Here is a 15390-nt window from a genome sequence, read left to right as displayed (position 1 = left end):
TGTGTGGGAGTGAGTTCCAACAGGAACACTGTGTGTGGGAGTGAGTCCCAGTGGGAACGCTGTGTGGGAGTGAGTTCCAGTCAGAACGCTGTGTGTGGGAGTGAGTTCCAACAGGAACACTGTGTGTGGGAGTGAGTTCTAGTGGGAACGCTGTGTGGGAGTGAGTTCCAGTGGGAACGCTGTGTGTGGGAGTGAGTTCCAACAGGAACACTGTGTGTGGGAGTGAGTTCCAATGGGAACGCTGTGTGTGGGAGTGAGTTCCAGCAGGAACACTGTGTGTGGGAGTGAGTTCCAGCAGGAACACTGTGTGGGAGTGAGTTCCAGTGGGGATACTGTGTGTGGGAATGAGTTCCAGCAGGAGCGCTGTGTGTGGGAGTGAGAGTTCTAGCAGGAACGCTGTGTTTGGGCGGGGGTTCCAGCAGGAACGCGCGGTGTGGGAGTGAATTCCAGTGGGAACGCTGTGTGTGGGAGAGAGAGGACAGGTAAGAACCTTCACTTTAAAGCAAGATTGGCGAAGTATTGTAGATCAGGTTCCTTCCGCCAATTGAATGTTCTACCTTTTGTTTGTTTAAATAAAGCAATGGCAAGGAACAACAGCTTGTACTTGTCTAGTGTCTTTAACAGAATAAAATGTCCTGAGATGATTCGCAGACAAGAGCACAGACTGAGCAGCAGTAGAAGAATTAGAAGAGTTAAGTGATGGCAGGTTCTGAAGAGGCCTTTAAAAGCAGTGCAAGGTGGAGCAAAGCAGAGAGGTGTAGAGGCGGAGTGTCAGAGAATGGGGCAATACAGGTGCTGGCTGCACCATGCAGTGAGGAGCTTTGGACAGGAGACAAAGGTCACAGATGAAAGACTGTAGGGCATGAGCTGCGACAGCAGTCTGTAGAGGTTGCAGAGGTCAGGTTACGTGAGGCCATGAGGAGGTTTGACATGAGGACAAGGATTTAAAATTTAATGCGTTGGGAACTGGGAGCCAATGGGAGTTGGCGAAGACTGTCGATGAGTGAGAGGGACTGAGTGCAGGGCAGGAGGTGGATGGTGGAGTTTTGAATGAATTGGAGTTTGTCCAGGATGGAGCTGTGGAGGGTGTTGGAGGAGGAGAATCTTGAGGTGACGCAAATGTAGATAAGGCTTTCAGTGGTGGTGGGAGTGAGGTGGGGCAGAGGTAGGCAACTTTATGGAAGCAGTCTTAGTGATGGATGAGGCTTGAAGCTCTTGTATTATCCATCACTAGGACCGCTTAAAGGGCAAGACCTTTAACCTTTTGAGATTGGAGCCAGAGTTTGAAGTGTGGATTAAGTGATTGGGACCCATCATTTAATACCAATTATTATATCCAATCTGAAGCAGAGCTCTCGCCTGGCAAGTAGCAATCACCTTTATGGAACTTTAGAGTGGAGCGGAAACCTTTTCCTGGGCAGCAGTCACACCTTATCCACATTATTCGGCTGACGCGCTGGGAGGTGCACACCAGCTTTCGCAGAGACGGCTCTTCCAGTGAGCTTGTGGAGGCTGAGGGTAAGGATCTTGTCTCTTTCAAAGTGCAGTCACTTCACACACGCCGGGGTATCAGGCACTAAAGTATGGCTTTTATTGGTATGTAATTTTCACACAATAAGATGCTTCATTCTTTTCAGCTTGGTCATTAATTAAAATCAGGATTTCCTCCATTCCGGGATTCTGGCCTGGCGCAAACCGCAGGCCTATGTGGTAAGTCTCACCACCTTCAAGCTGAAACAAAGTAAAAGTTTGTGAAGAAACATTACAATTCTGCACTCAGGAACATGACAATATATTAGAGACAGGCTTTTGCACACCATTTAAAAATGAATCGCCTGGAATTTCCGCAGGAGCTCTTCTCATCTCCAGGGTCAGGGCCAACCTGGAGAAACGGCCTAAAATCTCCTTCCCGCCGTGTCCCGGGGCTTTCTGACGATCCCCCACTGAGCTTGCAGCGGGAGTTTGGGGAATGTTACCCCAGTGAATTCTGTGCTCATCCAGCTGAGGGGTGTTGGTGCTGCACAATGAAACATATTACACTTCGGGCGGACAGTATCAACACCCAGTGCCCAGGTCATCTTTACACGTTCTGCCCCAATAACTCCTATCCTGATACTACAGCTAGTGGGATGCAGTCTTCGAATACTTTAATTTGCTGTTTAGTCATTTGTTTGCCTCTGTGCTGAGTTTAGCCAGGACTTGAATATTGATACAGATCGGCCCTGAAATCACGGGTCTGGGCTTCCCGCGGGCGGTCACCTGGAAAGAAGAGGAAAGATGCGCACTTACCTTTAGCTCGGGCGCTCACCAGCAATTGCGGTTTTAGGCCTCTTCTGCATGTGCCTCAGAGCGCGTGCACATCTGAACGTACGTAGAGTTGGAGCTGGAGTCACATGGCTCTGGGCACCCAATCCAAGTACAGTATTTTCTCATTCGTAATAATGGGAACTCCGTAAGTAGGAGTTCTCATTATGATGACTGGGAAACACCCCACCAAACACCAAAACACTAATAAAAATAAAAATACACCCCACATATTTAACATTAATTTAAATGAAAGTTAATAAATGTGTTCGAAAAAAAACATTTTTCTGATATTTTTTCAAGTTTTGTAACTAGCGTTTAAAATAAACTTACCTTAGTGAGCAGGGTTTTTAACGTAAAAATGTGTTTTAAAATTTTAGTTTTATATGTTTTTTTTCATAAGTTTTAAAACTCTTAAGCTGGTAAAAGTAGGCTATGTGCCTGCTTTTACCAGGTACAAGAGTTTTAAGGACATCCGCAGGGCAAGAGATAGACAAATAGAGCAATCTCGCCCATGTGAATGTCCAGAATGTGACAGATCGTAAAAAACGTTTTTATACAGTGCTCCCTCAGAACATGCCAAACACATTACAACCAGTGGTGTATTTTTGAAGCGTTATGTTATTCAGGCAAATGTGGCAACCAATTTGCGTATAGCAAGGTTCCACAAACAGCAAACGAATGAGTTAATGAGCAGTTAATCTGTTTCCGGTAGTGTAGATTGAGGAATGAACATTGGCCAGAACGTATGAAAACTCTCTTCCCTAAATGCTGCAGTGGGATCTTTTATATGCACTTGCGCAGGCAGATGGCATTTTAATGTCTCACCCAAAAGACTGAACTTCAGTACTACACCTAGGTTCTGCGCTCCAGTGCTTGAGGGTGGGTTTGAACCCAGAGCCTCAGAGGCAAGAGTTCTACCAACTGAGCCAAGCTGACACATAAGGCTAGAAATTCTGAATCACCCCAGTGAGGGCACCAACTTTTGAAAAGTTGCAAGTTTAGTGCCAGGCGCTAATCAATCTCCATGCCCACGAAATTGAGTCGCTGCACTGAAAGAATGTGGGGTGCGCTAAATCAGGCACTAATGGCATAAGAGAGTTGCGTTAGGCTCCAAGCAGGAGTGAAAATGAGGTGTTGTGTAATCAGGAGTGAGCATTGGCGAAGGTGCCTTCCAGCCATTGAAGGGGAGGGTCACTGGAGTCTGCACACCAGCCCCCAATGATTCAGGGAGTACAGAACGGTGATATGCTGTGGGATGAAATCTAAAGGCCTTTGATGCACCACAACACTCCAGGGACTCAGCAGCATTTATCTGGCTGCAGATACATTCTGCGCTCTCTGGCACGCATAAATTACCTTTGGAACGAAAGTACTGGGGCGCATCACTTTAAGTAGTGCTACGCCATCCGGCTTGTTCATGCCTCCACTCCCTGGTGCTGTCAGTGCGAGGCGGTAAGGCAGGGGCGCTACTGAAGTTTGCGATTGGGCGTCCAGTGAGTGGGCGCACCGCCACGGCACTGCTGCCTGAGCGCCTCGTTAGCGCCACCCCCCAGGCGCTAATGAGAGGCACTAACGAACCGAATTTCTCCCCCATAATATCTTGTGTCAGAACAGTGGAACCTGAGGAAACATTATTTCAGTGAGCGAGTGATCAATCTATGGATCAGACTCCCTAGGGAAATGGTGGAAGCAGTTAGTACAGGTTGAACCTCCCTTATCCAAAACTCCCTTATCCAGAACCACCCCCTCGTCCAGAACCATTTCCGGCCACCGGGTGGCGCATGCGCAGAACTCCGACATGAACAAACTGAAGTCCTTCCTCGCTGCCGACTCCCTCAATCGCTGGCCTAACCCCGAGAACCACCGCTGCCCTCCCACCGCCCCCGCAATCATCTCTCTGCCACACTCCCAGCCCCAAGCCAGCCAGCCTCGATATCCCCTTGCTCAGTACCTGCACCATCCAATTTAACGTGACCACCCCTCGCCCGGAAAAATCCCTTATCCAGATCAGGCCAGGTCCCGGGGTTCCGGATAAGGGAGGTGCAACCTGTACTGATTCATTCAAATATAAATTAGATAGATTTCTTTCAGAAAATAATATTTTGGAATACAGTATAAGGGTAATTTGAGACATGACATGTGGTAAATCTAACATTCTAGGGAGAAAAAAGGAGATTTGGGGCTAAATATTCGACGCGCTAAAAACCTGCCGTGCCACAGCTGACTGGTGTTAACTGCCACTGAAAATGGTGTCACTGGCAGGACCGAAGAATTGGCCCTGGAGACTAATTAACATTAGTCCAGCTCTAAATTCACTGTGCAATGTCGTTCTGGTGGCCTTCGTCCCAGCAGGAGACCCCAATGTAGCGTGGCTGAAGCGTTACTGCAGCCAGGACAGCTTTCTCTGAAACTGAGACTGTCATTTCAGAAAGTTGTCCGGTCTCTTAAAGGGGAACTGTCTTCTGAAATGAAAAAAACTAAAATTGTGTAAAATTAGGCAGTTCTTAACCCTGAGAGCTCATCTGCCTTCTGAAATTTTTTTTTTTACATTAAACAGAATTCCCTAATAGGAGTCTTCAGCTCTTAAAGCTGAATTCCATTCCACCCCTAAAAAATGGGAAAAGTGCTTCAGCATTAATACAAATGGCTCGGCAAGTCAGGGAAGGGGCACCCAGGGTCTCGCATGCAGCACTCCAGCTTTGTGCAGGGGGTCAACACTGCAAGAGAGGTCCTCTACCCACAGGGGCCAGGAGTGCCTCCAGAACAAAGCATGTGGAACCAGATCACCGAGGTCTGGCAGTGCTGCCCACACCATCTGGCTCCGGTGCCCAAAGAAGCTTCATGGCCTCAGGACCAGTCAAGGTCAGTGAATGCATTTCAAAAGCCATCTCCTATCAACTGCACCACTAGCCGCACACACTGCTCAATGCCCAATAGCTCCCTGCTCCCCCCCAACCCCCCCCCACTCCCCCTCAGCCCCCCACCAAGCAACAATCTGTACCAAACATGAAGCACATCCCCCATTCCTAGATTCACCTCACTCCCTTGGCCATTCTTGGCGGCGGCATGGATGAGCCCTTGGCCAGTGGCGACGCTGAAAGGATACAAGAAATGCAGCCTGCCCAGCCAGTGGGTGGTGAAGGAGAGAGGAGAGGAGGGGGGGAGGAGGGCGGAGAGGAGGGTAGAAAGAGGAGGAGGAGGGAGAGGAGGAGGAGGGAGAGGAGGGGGATAGGGGAGGGAGAGAGGAGAAGGGGAGGGAGAGGAGAAGGAGGAAGAGGAATCACTTGATTTCACATTCCCAGGCACCACCTCCTCAAGGTTGACCTGCAAGGCCATCTGCAGTGTCCCTTACTGAAAGTCAGCAGCCTTCCACCGGCCATGCTGCAGCCACTGGGATAGCACTTCATGACATCAGTAGGATAGGTAAAGACACACACAAGTCAGGTACTAAGGAAATGCATAAAGGTGATGATGAGTTGATTTCTTGATGTTGTCATATATGTACACTCTGTGTATATACTATGCTGGTACCACTAGAGGGTGCAACTGTGGGAGGTCCAGGCAGGAGCTGTATAAAAGGCTGGTCACCACGCAGTGAAGGCACACTGCAGTTTAAATAAAGAGACTGAGGTCACAACAGTTCAAGCATAGCACTAGGCCTCGTGGAGTTATTCTATAGATAAGTAGAGACACATTAACTGGCGACGAGTACAGATCACGGACTTACACGCAGAGATGGCTGCCATTGATAATTTAGAAAAGTTTACAGAGGATGGAGCCTTTACTCGGGTTTCGCTGGCCAGGTATCACTTCTACACACACCGCCACACCGAGGGCCAGGATTTGGCGGTATATGTCGCAGACCTACGAAGGCTCGCGGAACCGTGCGAATTTGGCGAACGCCTCAACAATGTGTTGCAGGACATTTTCGCGACGGGACGGGACGTGAAGCGGACCATCACCTTAAGCCAGACGTTCACGAACTCAATGTTGAGATTCTCCCAGAATCAAAACTCACTGGCAAGTACTGTGCAGAAAATAACTGTTGATCAAAGAATTAGTCCGACTCAGAGTCCGCCAAGGACTGTAAATGTGAATCGTTTAACATGCGGGCAATGCGGGGGTAACCATCGGGCCCGTTTGTGTCGATTCAGACATTATGTGTGCAAAGGCTGCGGCCAAAAGGGCCACCCACAGTGAATGTGCAGAAGAATTGCGACTCAAAATGTGGCAGAGGAGTCAGCAGGAGGTTTCTGATCGTGCAGGGATCATAAAGTACAAGTTAGAGAGGCGACACAGCCCGAGGAAGTAGTGCACGGGGTGCACACCTTCACTACCAAAAGTCCCCCCATGATGATGAAAGTCAAGATAAATGGCATTCCTGTTTCCATGGACTTGGATGCGGGGGCGAGTCAGTCACTTATGAACCAGAAGGCATTTGAGAGGCTGTGGAGCAACAAAGAACAAAGACCCAAGCTGAGCCCGATTCAGACAAAGCTGCGCACTTACACCAAGGAACCGATCCCAGTTATCGGCAGTGCGATCGTAAAAGATGTCATATTGGATGGATAGATGTATAAAGTTGGACTGCATCCTTCCTTTGCTTCCTCCCCTTCTGCGTCTTCCTCTTCCCTTTAAAAGCGGATGCTGGAAATCTGAAAAAGCAGAAAATGCTGAAAATACTCAGGTCAGGCAGCATCTCGACCAGAGCCGTGAACTCTGTTTCTCTCCCCACGTATGCTGCCTGACCTGCTGAGTATTTCTAGCATGTTCTATCTTCCCAGAGGCCTTCCGTTACCTTGCAAGCATCCAGTAGCACTCTTTCCGCTCCCTGCACACTTCAAAAACTTTTAACATGTATTGCACCAAGCCACTACTTCAATAAAATAAAAAAATTCAGTACAAAAGCTTAAATGCAATCTTATCTGAAAGATGTGTGTATCCCTTTAAGAAACGCTGACAGCATCCGTCAGTCTGCTGACCCCTCGATTTTCAGAGCGAGCTGAGGACCCAGGCGCTTTACTCCGCGCAAAGGTCGAAGTTCGCAGGCGTGTCGTCAAGTCGGCATTGCACGTTGACTGACATCCTGCTATCTTCATTTGCATCTCCAGGGCCAGCGCTGCAATCCGCAGCGTTAAAGCCCTCACCAAAATGGTGGCCACTAAGTCCCGCGCCAGAGAAGGGCGCTAGAGTGGTGTCTGCCATTTTTCGTCAGGATAGCGGCGCAAACGGCTGGCGGTAAGTAGCCCGATTTCTAGGCCTTTGGACCTCCAACATTGGGGTTTTTCTCGTGTCATTTCTGGGTCTGTTGCAGACTAATTGATAGAGACTGATTGCTATCATTAGTCAACAATTCCAATGTCTTTGTAAAAAGCAGCTACCCGGATGGTAGAATGTGGACTAGAGGGTCTTTTATCATCTAGCAACTCAATTCCTATGCTCCAAATACAAGTTTATATTTTATTTAACTTGATGCGGTCCATTCGCTCAGCCTATCCTCCAGACTGTAGAACATACGGTTCTCTAACCTACCCTCATAGCTCAGTCCCTTTTGGCTCTTCTTTACTTCCACTTCACAACATATACGTCCTGTGTGTGGGCGATGACCAGGATTGAGTACAGTACTCCCGGTGTGGTATGACCTATGCATTTGTAAGGTCACATATGGAATACTGTGTACAATTCTGGGCACACCGCCTTCAAAACGCAGGCTAAACTACTTCACAAAGAAACAATTACTGCTATTATTTCATATTTTTTTCCTGAAAGAATGACTTTTTAATAATTCCATCTCATTATCATAGGCAGTCCCTCGGAATCAAGAAAGACTTGCTTCCACTCTAAAAGTGAGTTCTCAGGTGACTGTATAGTCCAATACAGGAATTACAGTCTCTGTCACAGGTGGGACAGACAGTCGTTGAAGGAAAGGGTAGGTGGGACAGGTTTGCCGCACACTCCTTCTGCTGCCTATGCTTGGTTTCTGCTCTCGGCGATGAGACTCGAGGTGCTCAGCACCCTCCCTTGTAGGAAACACAAAAAAGTGTGTTAAATTGAATTATGTGCAGCACTTACCTCAAAAGAATCTTCTTTGTATTGGAGTAAATCGGGCCGATTGGTTCGTAGGAAGTACAGTCGCTTGGTAGGGTAAGGATTGGTGTAACTGATGCGCTTGGTGCTACCTTTCCCTTCTCCGATAGGAATAGTGATCTCAAAAGCCTTGAAACAAAGAAAAGAGCATTAATACAAAGTGCAGAGAGAAGCCAGAAAGGTCAGTATGGTCACCATGTTCCTTTACCCCCATGCGTGTCGACATTCCCATATCAGAACTACCAAGGAGGAGATTGAGGACTATGCTCGCCCATTAGCCAACGTGAGTCTCATTACTTTCCCCCTCCCCACTCCATCATATCGCAAACGCTGGTCCATTTTTCTCTCACGGAGAGTACGGAGGTCAATCATAGCAGCCCTGACACTGCCTCAGCTCAGATCAGCAAACTTATCACAAAGCAGGGGTTGAACCTCCCACCTCCCTGGTCTGCATGGAACTTTACAGTGGAGCCGAGACTTTTTTCCTGTGCAGCAGAGCTCAGTTCCACATTAGCCAGTGCAGGTGACAACTGAAGCATCAGGGAAGTCCATGAAGCCCAGTTCCAATGGGCAAGCGAGCCAAAGGGGTAGGAATTGGTTTTGGGTAGTAGCGGTATTGCATCAGGCTGGATTTTCCGGTCTTCTGCGCTCTGTTTTTCGCTCCAGAGCGGTGGCAATGGCGGCAGTGAGCTCTTCTGCGCCCCGCAGTGATCCTCGGGTCCGGTTTTGTGGCGGCGTGGAGCAGCACTGCCTGGAAGAGCTGCGCCCGGTGTGCAACGCCCCGCCGGCGCGAGCTTGGACTTCAGCCCGACCTGTACGCCCGGAGGTACGCCCAAAATGACCACCTGGAAAATCAGGGCTGTCCAACCATCCCGTCGGTGTAGATGTGAGCAATGGACTCCTAAAGTAAGTGTGATTGTTTTTTCTTTTAAGTTTTTTAGCAATGTGTGTTGTGGTGGCGTGGGCAATGCTTTGGGAATGTTTTTGTGTTTTTTTTTGGTATTCCCTCCCCTCCCCCACCCCCCCGGTGTCTCTCGGAACGCTCCCGGCCTGGCTCTTTAGCTCGGGAGTTTCCCATCCTAGCGCCCAAGAGAGGTGTACAATGCCTCCCTTAGCGCTGCGCCCCCTGACTCAGGACCCAGATGCCCAAACATAACTACTAAAGCGCAAACTCTTCCCGCCCGCTAACTTTCCCGCCCCGCCGCCATTATCGCCCCAAAAATATCACAGCCTAAAATCCAGCCCAATGAACTGAATATTGGGCGGGGCTTATACCTGTGTTTTGCGCAACTGCCCAAAATTATTTTCTACCTCAAAGTATTGGGCTTTCTCCAGTGTGGAATGCTTCACCCAAGAGCAGTGGGTTTGAGCAGTAGACCTTCTAAGGACCTGAGCGGCTGACCAGTGCGAACCTCAAGTGCAGCAGCTCCAGAGTCAATACAATTCATTTTAACAGCAGTGTTCAAGGAAGGCTTGCTTTGATGCTATCGACTGCCTCTTACTTTATGGAACAAAACTCTAAACTTGATTGTGTTTATGACTGAATTACTTATCCTGACTGAGAAAATCCCATGCTTTATCAACAAAAACAAATAGGCAGTGGAAATCTTTCGCTGGAATAATGTAATTTGATCAAAATGCTCCAATACCATTAGGTTACATTTAGGCTGCTAAAGCTCCATTACATTTTGCATAATTCACATTTCACATCTGTGCAGCATTCAGTGATTGAACAGCATGTGCCAGCAGCGGTTCATAGAGAATTGATTTGTGAATCTTCTGCTCAGCCGTTACATCAAGATGTTGGAGCTGAAGTGGGTATTGGGGCCGAAGTGGGTATTGGGGCTGAAGCAGGTATTGGGGCTGCAGGCAGTATTGGGTACCGAAGTGGGTATTGGGGCTGAGGCGGGTATTGGGGCTGAAGCGGGTATTGGGGCTGAGGCGGGTATTGGGGCCGAAGCAGGTATTGGGGCTGCAGGCAGTATTGGGTACCGAAGTGGGTATTGGGGCTGAAGCGGGTATTGGGGCTGCAGGCAGTATTGGGTACCGAAGTGGGTATTGGGGCTGAAGCGGGTATTGGGGCTGAGGCGGGTATTGGGGCTGAAGCGGGTATTGGGGCTGCAGGCAGTATTGGGTACCGAAGCGGGTATTGGGGCTGAGGCGGGTATTGGGGCCGAAGCGGGTATTGGGGCTGAGGCGGGTATTGGGGCCGAAGCAGGTATTGGGGCTGAGGCGGGTATTGGGGCCGAAGCGGGTATTGGGGCCGAAGCGGGTATTGGGGCTGCAGGCAGTATTGGGTACCGAAGCGGGTATTGGGGTTGAAGGCGGTATTGGGGCTGAAGCGGGTATTAGGGCTGAAGGAGGCAGAAGCAGCTAAGGAGATAGCCTCAGTTTCGGATGCAAAGAAATGTATGAGCTGCTGGCACTTGGCATCATAGAGAGGAGACAAGGATGCCCAGGAAAAACTAAAACAGCCAGTTACTGATGGGCAAGAGTTGTCCTCAATTATAAGAAGAGGTTCATTATGAGCAGAGCGGAATGAAGAGCATAATGTTGCTAATGTTTAATCTATTTGTTCCTAATAAAGGTGCAACAACATAAACTCTCATTACCTTACAGATCATCGGCTGCCTACACGTTAAGCAGAAAAGCCAGGATGCCACCAACTGACGGAAGTCTACATCCACTACATTCAGGTGGATACACCTATCTCCCTCTTTCTGAGGCCGCAGGCTAATGTGCAGGTCCTTGACAGTATGCGGTGGAAGTAGGAAGACATCTGATGGTATAATCTAGGTGGTGATAAAAAGCAATATTAAACAGTTTTCAACTCTCTGTTTATGATTCTATATTTCCCAACATTAGTCTGAAAAGATTCTCACAAAGACGGAGCAGGCGAACTACACAGATTTCTGTTTTTTTCCTGTCCTCTCATCTCGGTGCTTATCTTTGATGGGACACGGTTCCATTGGTGCCAGCTGTTTCGGTCTTCATGGTAGAAGACACTAAAAACACCCCAATAATAGATAAGCAAGGTGGCTATACGGAGGGATGAATTTAATATAATCACTACCACTAAAGAAAAAGTACTCGGTAAAATAATGGAACTAAAGGTGGACAAGTCCTCTGGACCTGATGGCTTACATCCTAGGGTCTTAAAAGAAGTGGCTGCAGAATAGTGGATAGATTGGTTGCAATCTACCAAAATTCCTTGGAGTCTGGAGAGGTCCCAGCAGATTGGAAAACTACAAATGTAATGCCCCTATTTTAAAAAGGAGGGAGTCAGAAAGCAGGAAACTATAGACCAGTTAGCCTAACTTCTGTCGTTGGGAAAATGCTGGAGTCCATTATTAAGGAAGCAGTATCAGGACATTTGGAAAATCATAATGCAGTCAAGCAGAGTCAGCATGGTTTTATGAAAGGGAAATCATGTTTGACAAATTTGCTGGAGTTCTTTGAGGGTGTAACGAGCAGGGTGGATAAGGGGGAACCAGCAGATGTGGTGTATTTGGATTTCCAGAAGGCTTTCGATAAGGTGCCATATAAAAGGTTACTGCACAAGATAAGAGCTTATGGGGTTGGGGGTAATATATTAGCATGGATAAGAGATTGGCTAACTAACAGATAACAAAAAGTCGGGATAAATGCGTCATTTTCCGGTTGGAAAACGGCAACTAGTGGGGTGCCACAGGGATCAGTGCTGGGACCTCAACTATTTACAATCTATATTAATGACTTGGATGACGGGACCGAGTGTAATGTAGCCAAGTTTGCTGATGATACAAAGATGGATCGGAAAGCAAGTTGTGAGGACACAAAGAATCTTCAAAGGGATATAGACAGGCTAAGTGAGTGGGAAAAAAATTGGCAGATGGAGTGGGAAAATGTGAGGTTATCCACTTTGGCAGGAAAAATAAAAAAGCAAATTATTATTTAAATGGAGAGAGATTACAAAGTGCTGTAGTACAGAGGAACCTGGGGGTCCTTGTGCATGAAACACAATAAGTTAGTATGCAGGTACAGCAAGTAATCAGGAAGGCAAATGGAATGTTGGCCTTTATTGCAAGGGGGATGGAGTATAAAAGTAGGGAATACTCTATTACAACTGTACAGGGTATTGGTGAGACCACACCTAGAGTACTGTGTACAGTTTTGGTCTCCTAAGGATTTAAGGAGGGATATACTTGCACTGGAGGCAGTTCAGAGAAGTTTCACGAGGTTGAAGGAGTTGACTTATGAAGAAAGGTTGAACAGCTTGGGCCTATACTCATTGGAGTTTAGAAGAATGAGAGGGGATCTTATTGAAACATATAAGGTTCTGAGAGGGCTTTACAAGGTAGATGCAGAGAGGATGTTTCCACTTGTGGGAGAATCTAAAACTAAGGGGTATAGTTTAAGAATAAGGGGTCGCCCATTTAGAACTGAGATGAGGAGGAATTTCTTCTCTGAGGGTCGTAAATCTGTGGAATTCTCTGCCCCAGACAGCTGTGGAGGCTGGGTCATTGAATATATTTAAAGCGGAGATAGACAGATTTTTTGAGTGAAAAGGGAATAAAGGGTTATGGGAAGTGGGCGGGGAAGTGGAGCTGAGCCCAAGATCAGATCAGCCATGATTTTATTAAATGGTGGAGCAGGCTCGAGGGGTCAAATGGCCTACTCCTGCTCCTATTTTTTATGTTCTTATGTTCTGCTAAGCCATCCAAGTGGCCATTCATCAAGTATCACTAGATTGGATTCCTGGGATGAGAGGGCTGTCCTATGAGGAGAGATCGAGTAGAATGGGCCTATACTCTTGAGGATTTAGAAGAATGAGAGGTGATCTCATTGAAACATGTAAGATTCTGAGATCGCTTGACATGGTAGAGATGCTGAGGCTGTTGCCCCTGGCTGGAGAGTCTAGAAGCAGGGGACACAGTCTCAGAATAAGGAGGAACTGAGGGAACTGAGAGAAATCCTTATTAGTCAGGAAATGGTGTTAGGGAAATTGATGGAATTGAAGGCTGATAAATCCCCAGGGCCTGATAGTCTGTATCCCAAAGTACTTAAGGAAATGGCCCTAGAAATAGTGGATGCATTGGTGGTCATTTTCCAACATTCCATGGACTCTGGATCAGTTCCTATGGATTGGTGGGTAGCTAATGTAACACCACTTTTTTAAAAAGGAGGGATAGAGAAAACAGGCAATTATAGACTGGTTAGCCTAACATTGGTAGTGGGGAAAATGCTGGAATCAATTATTAAAGATGGAAAGCAGTGACAGGATCGGTCCAAGTCAGCATGGATTTATGAAAGGGAAATCATGCTTGACAAATCTTCTAGAATTTTTTGAGGATGTAACTAGTAGAGTGGATAAGGGAAAACCAGTGGATGTGGTGTATTTGGACTTTCAAAAGGCTTTTGACAAGAGATTAGTGTGCAAAATAAAGGCACATGGTATTGGGGGTAATGTACTGACGTGGATAGAGAATTGGTTGGTAGACAGGAAGCAAAGAGTGGGAATAAATGGGTCCTTTTCAGAATGGCAGGCAGTGACTAGTGGGGTACCGCAAGGTTCAGTGCTGGGACCCCAGCTATTTACAATATATATTAATTATTTAGACGAAGGAATTGAATGTAATATCTCCAAGTTTGCAGATGACACTAAGCTGGGTGGCAGTGTGAGGAGGATGCTAAGAGGCTGCAGGGTGACTTGGACGGGTTAGGTGAGTTGGCAAATGCATGGCAGAAACGGAAGGCAGATTATTATCTGAATGGTGACAGATTAGTAAAAGGGGAGGTGCAACAAGACCTGGGTGTCATGGTACATCAGTCATTGAAAGTTGGCATGCAGGTACTGCAGGCAGTAAAGAAAGCAAATGGCATGTTGGCCTTCATAGCGAGAGGATTTGAGTATAGGAGCTGGGAGGTCTTACTGCAGTTGTACAGGGCCTTGGTGAGGCCACACCTTGAGTATTATGTGCAGTTTTGGTCTCCTAAACTGAGGAAGGGCATTCTTGCTATTGAGGGAGTGGAGCGAACGTTCACCAGACTGATTTCCGGGATGGTAGGACTGACATATGAAGAAAGACTGGATCAACTAGGCTTATATTCACTGGAATTTAGAAGAATGAGAGGGGATCTCATAGAAACATGTAAAATTCTGACGAGATTGGACAGGTTAGACGCAGGAAGAATGCTCCCGATGTTGGGGAAGTCCAGAACCAGGGGTCACAGTCTAAGGATAAGGGGTAAGCCATCTAGGACTGAGATGAGGAGAAACTTTTTCACCCAGAGAATTGTGAACCTGTGGAATTCTCTGCCACAGAAAGTTGTTGAGTCCAGTTCGTTGGGTATATTCAAAAGGGAGTTAGCTGTGGTCCTTACGGCTAAAGGGATCAAGGGGTATGGAGAGAAGGCAGGAATGGGATACTGAAGTTGCATGATCAGCCATGATCATATTGAATGGTGGTGCAGGCTCGAAGGGCCGGATGGCCTGCTCCTGCACCTATTTTCTATGTTTCTAATAAGGGGTCTGCCATTTAGGATTGAGATGAGGAGAAATTTCTTCACTCAGAGGGTGGTGAACCTTTGGAATTCTCTCCCCGAGAGGGCGGTGGCTGCTCAGTTGTTGAATATATTCAAGGCTGAGATCGATAGATTTTTGGACTCTAAGGGAATCAAGGGATATGGAGATCGGGTGGGAAAGTGGAGTTGAAGTCGAAGATCAGCCATGATCTTATTGAATGGTAGAGCAGGTTTGAAGGGCTTTATGGCCTAATCCTGCTACTATTTCTTATATTCTTAAGTTGTTAAGTATAGGTTTTTTGAGAACATGAATTTCTCTACCAGATCCACCGCCTTAATTTGCAGCTGCAGTCAGGCTGCTTGAATTTGCTGCTTTCCAGCTCAAGGGTGCTGAGTGGAATGGTCACGCCTGACTAACTTAGCTTAACTCTTGGTCAAAACTGGCAATTTCCTGGCATGTGATGTCCATTTGCACACTGGACAGGCAGTGAT

General features: G+C 47.4%; 1 protein-coding gene across 4 annotated transcripts in view; it reads right to left on the bottom strand.

The window, feature by feature from the left end:
• Window positions 1-1569: 1569 nt before the first annotated feature.
• Window positions 1570-15390, bottom strand: part of nphp4 (nephronophthisis 4) — a 516026-nt gene continuing 502205 nt past the window's right edge. For all 4 annotated transcript variants that reach the window (XM_070860148.1, XM_070860151.1, XM_070860149.1 and 1 more), the window contains 3 exons: window positions 11007-11186; window positions 8380-8523; window positions 1570-1731 (listed from right to left, as the gene is read on the bottom strand). In XM_070860148.1, the coding sequence (XP_070716249.1) occupies window positions 1591-1731; window positions 8380-8523; window positions 11007-11186 (465 nt within the window). In that variant the 3' untranslated portion in view covers window positions 1570-1590. The remainder of the gene's footprint in view (window positions 1732-8379; window positions 8524-11006; window positions 11187-15390) is intronic.

The sequence above is a fragment of the Pristiophorus japonicus genome, chromosome 18 (genome assembly GCF_044704955.1).
Source record: "Pristiophorus japonicus isolate sPriJap1 chromosome 18, sPriJap1.hap1, whole genome shotgun sequence".
NCBI lineage: Eukaryota > Metazoa > Chordata > Chondrichthyes > Pristiophoridae > Pristiophorus > Pristiophorus japonicus.
The sequence above is the reverse complement of the archived record's forward strand: the minus strand, read 5'-3'. Positions and strand labels throughout refer to the sequence as shown.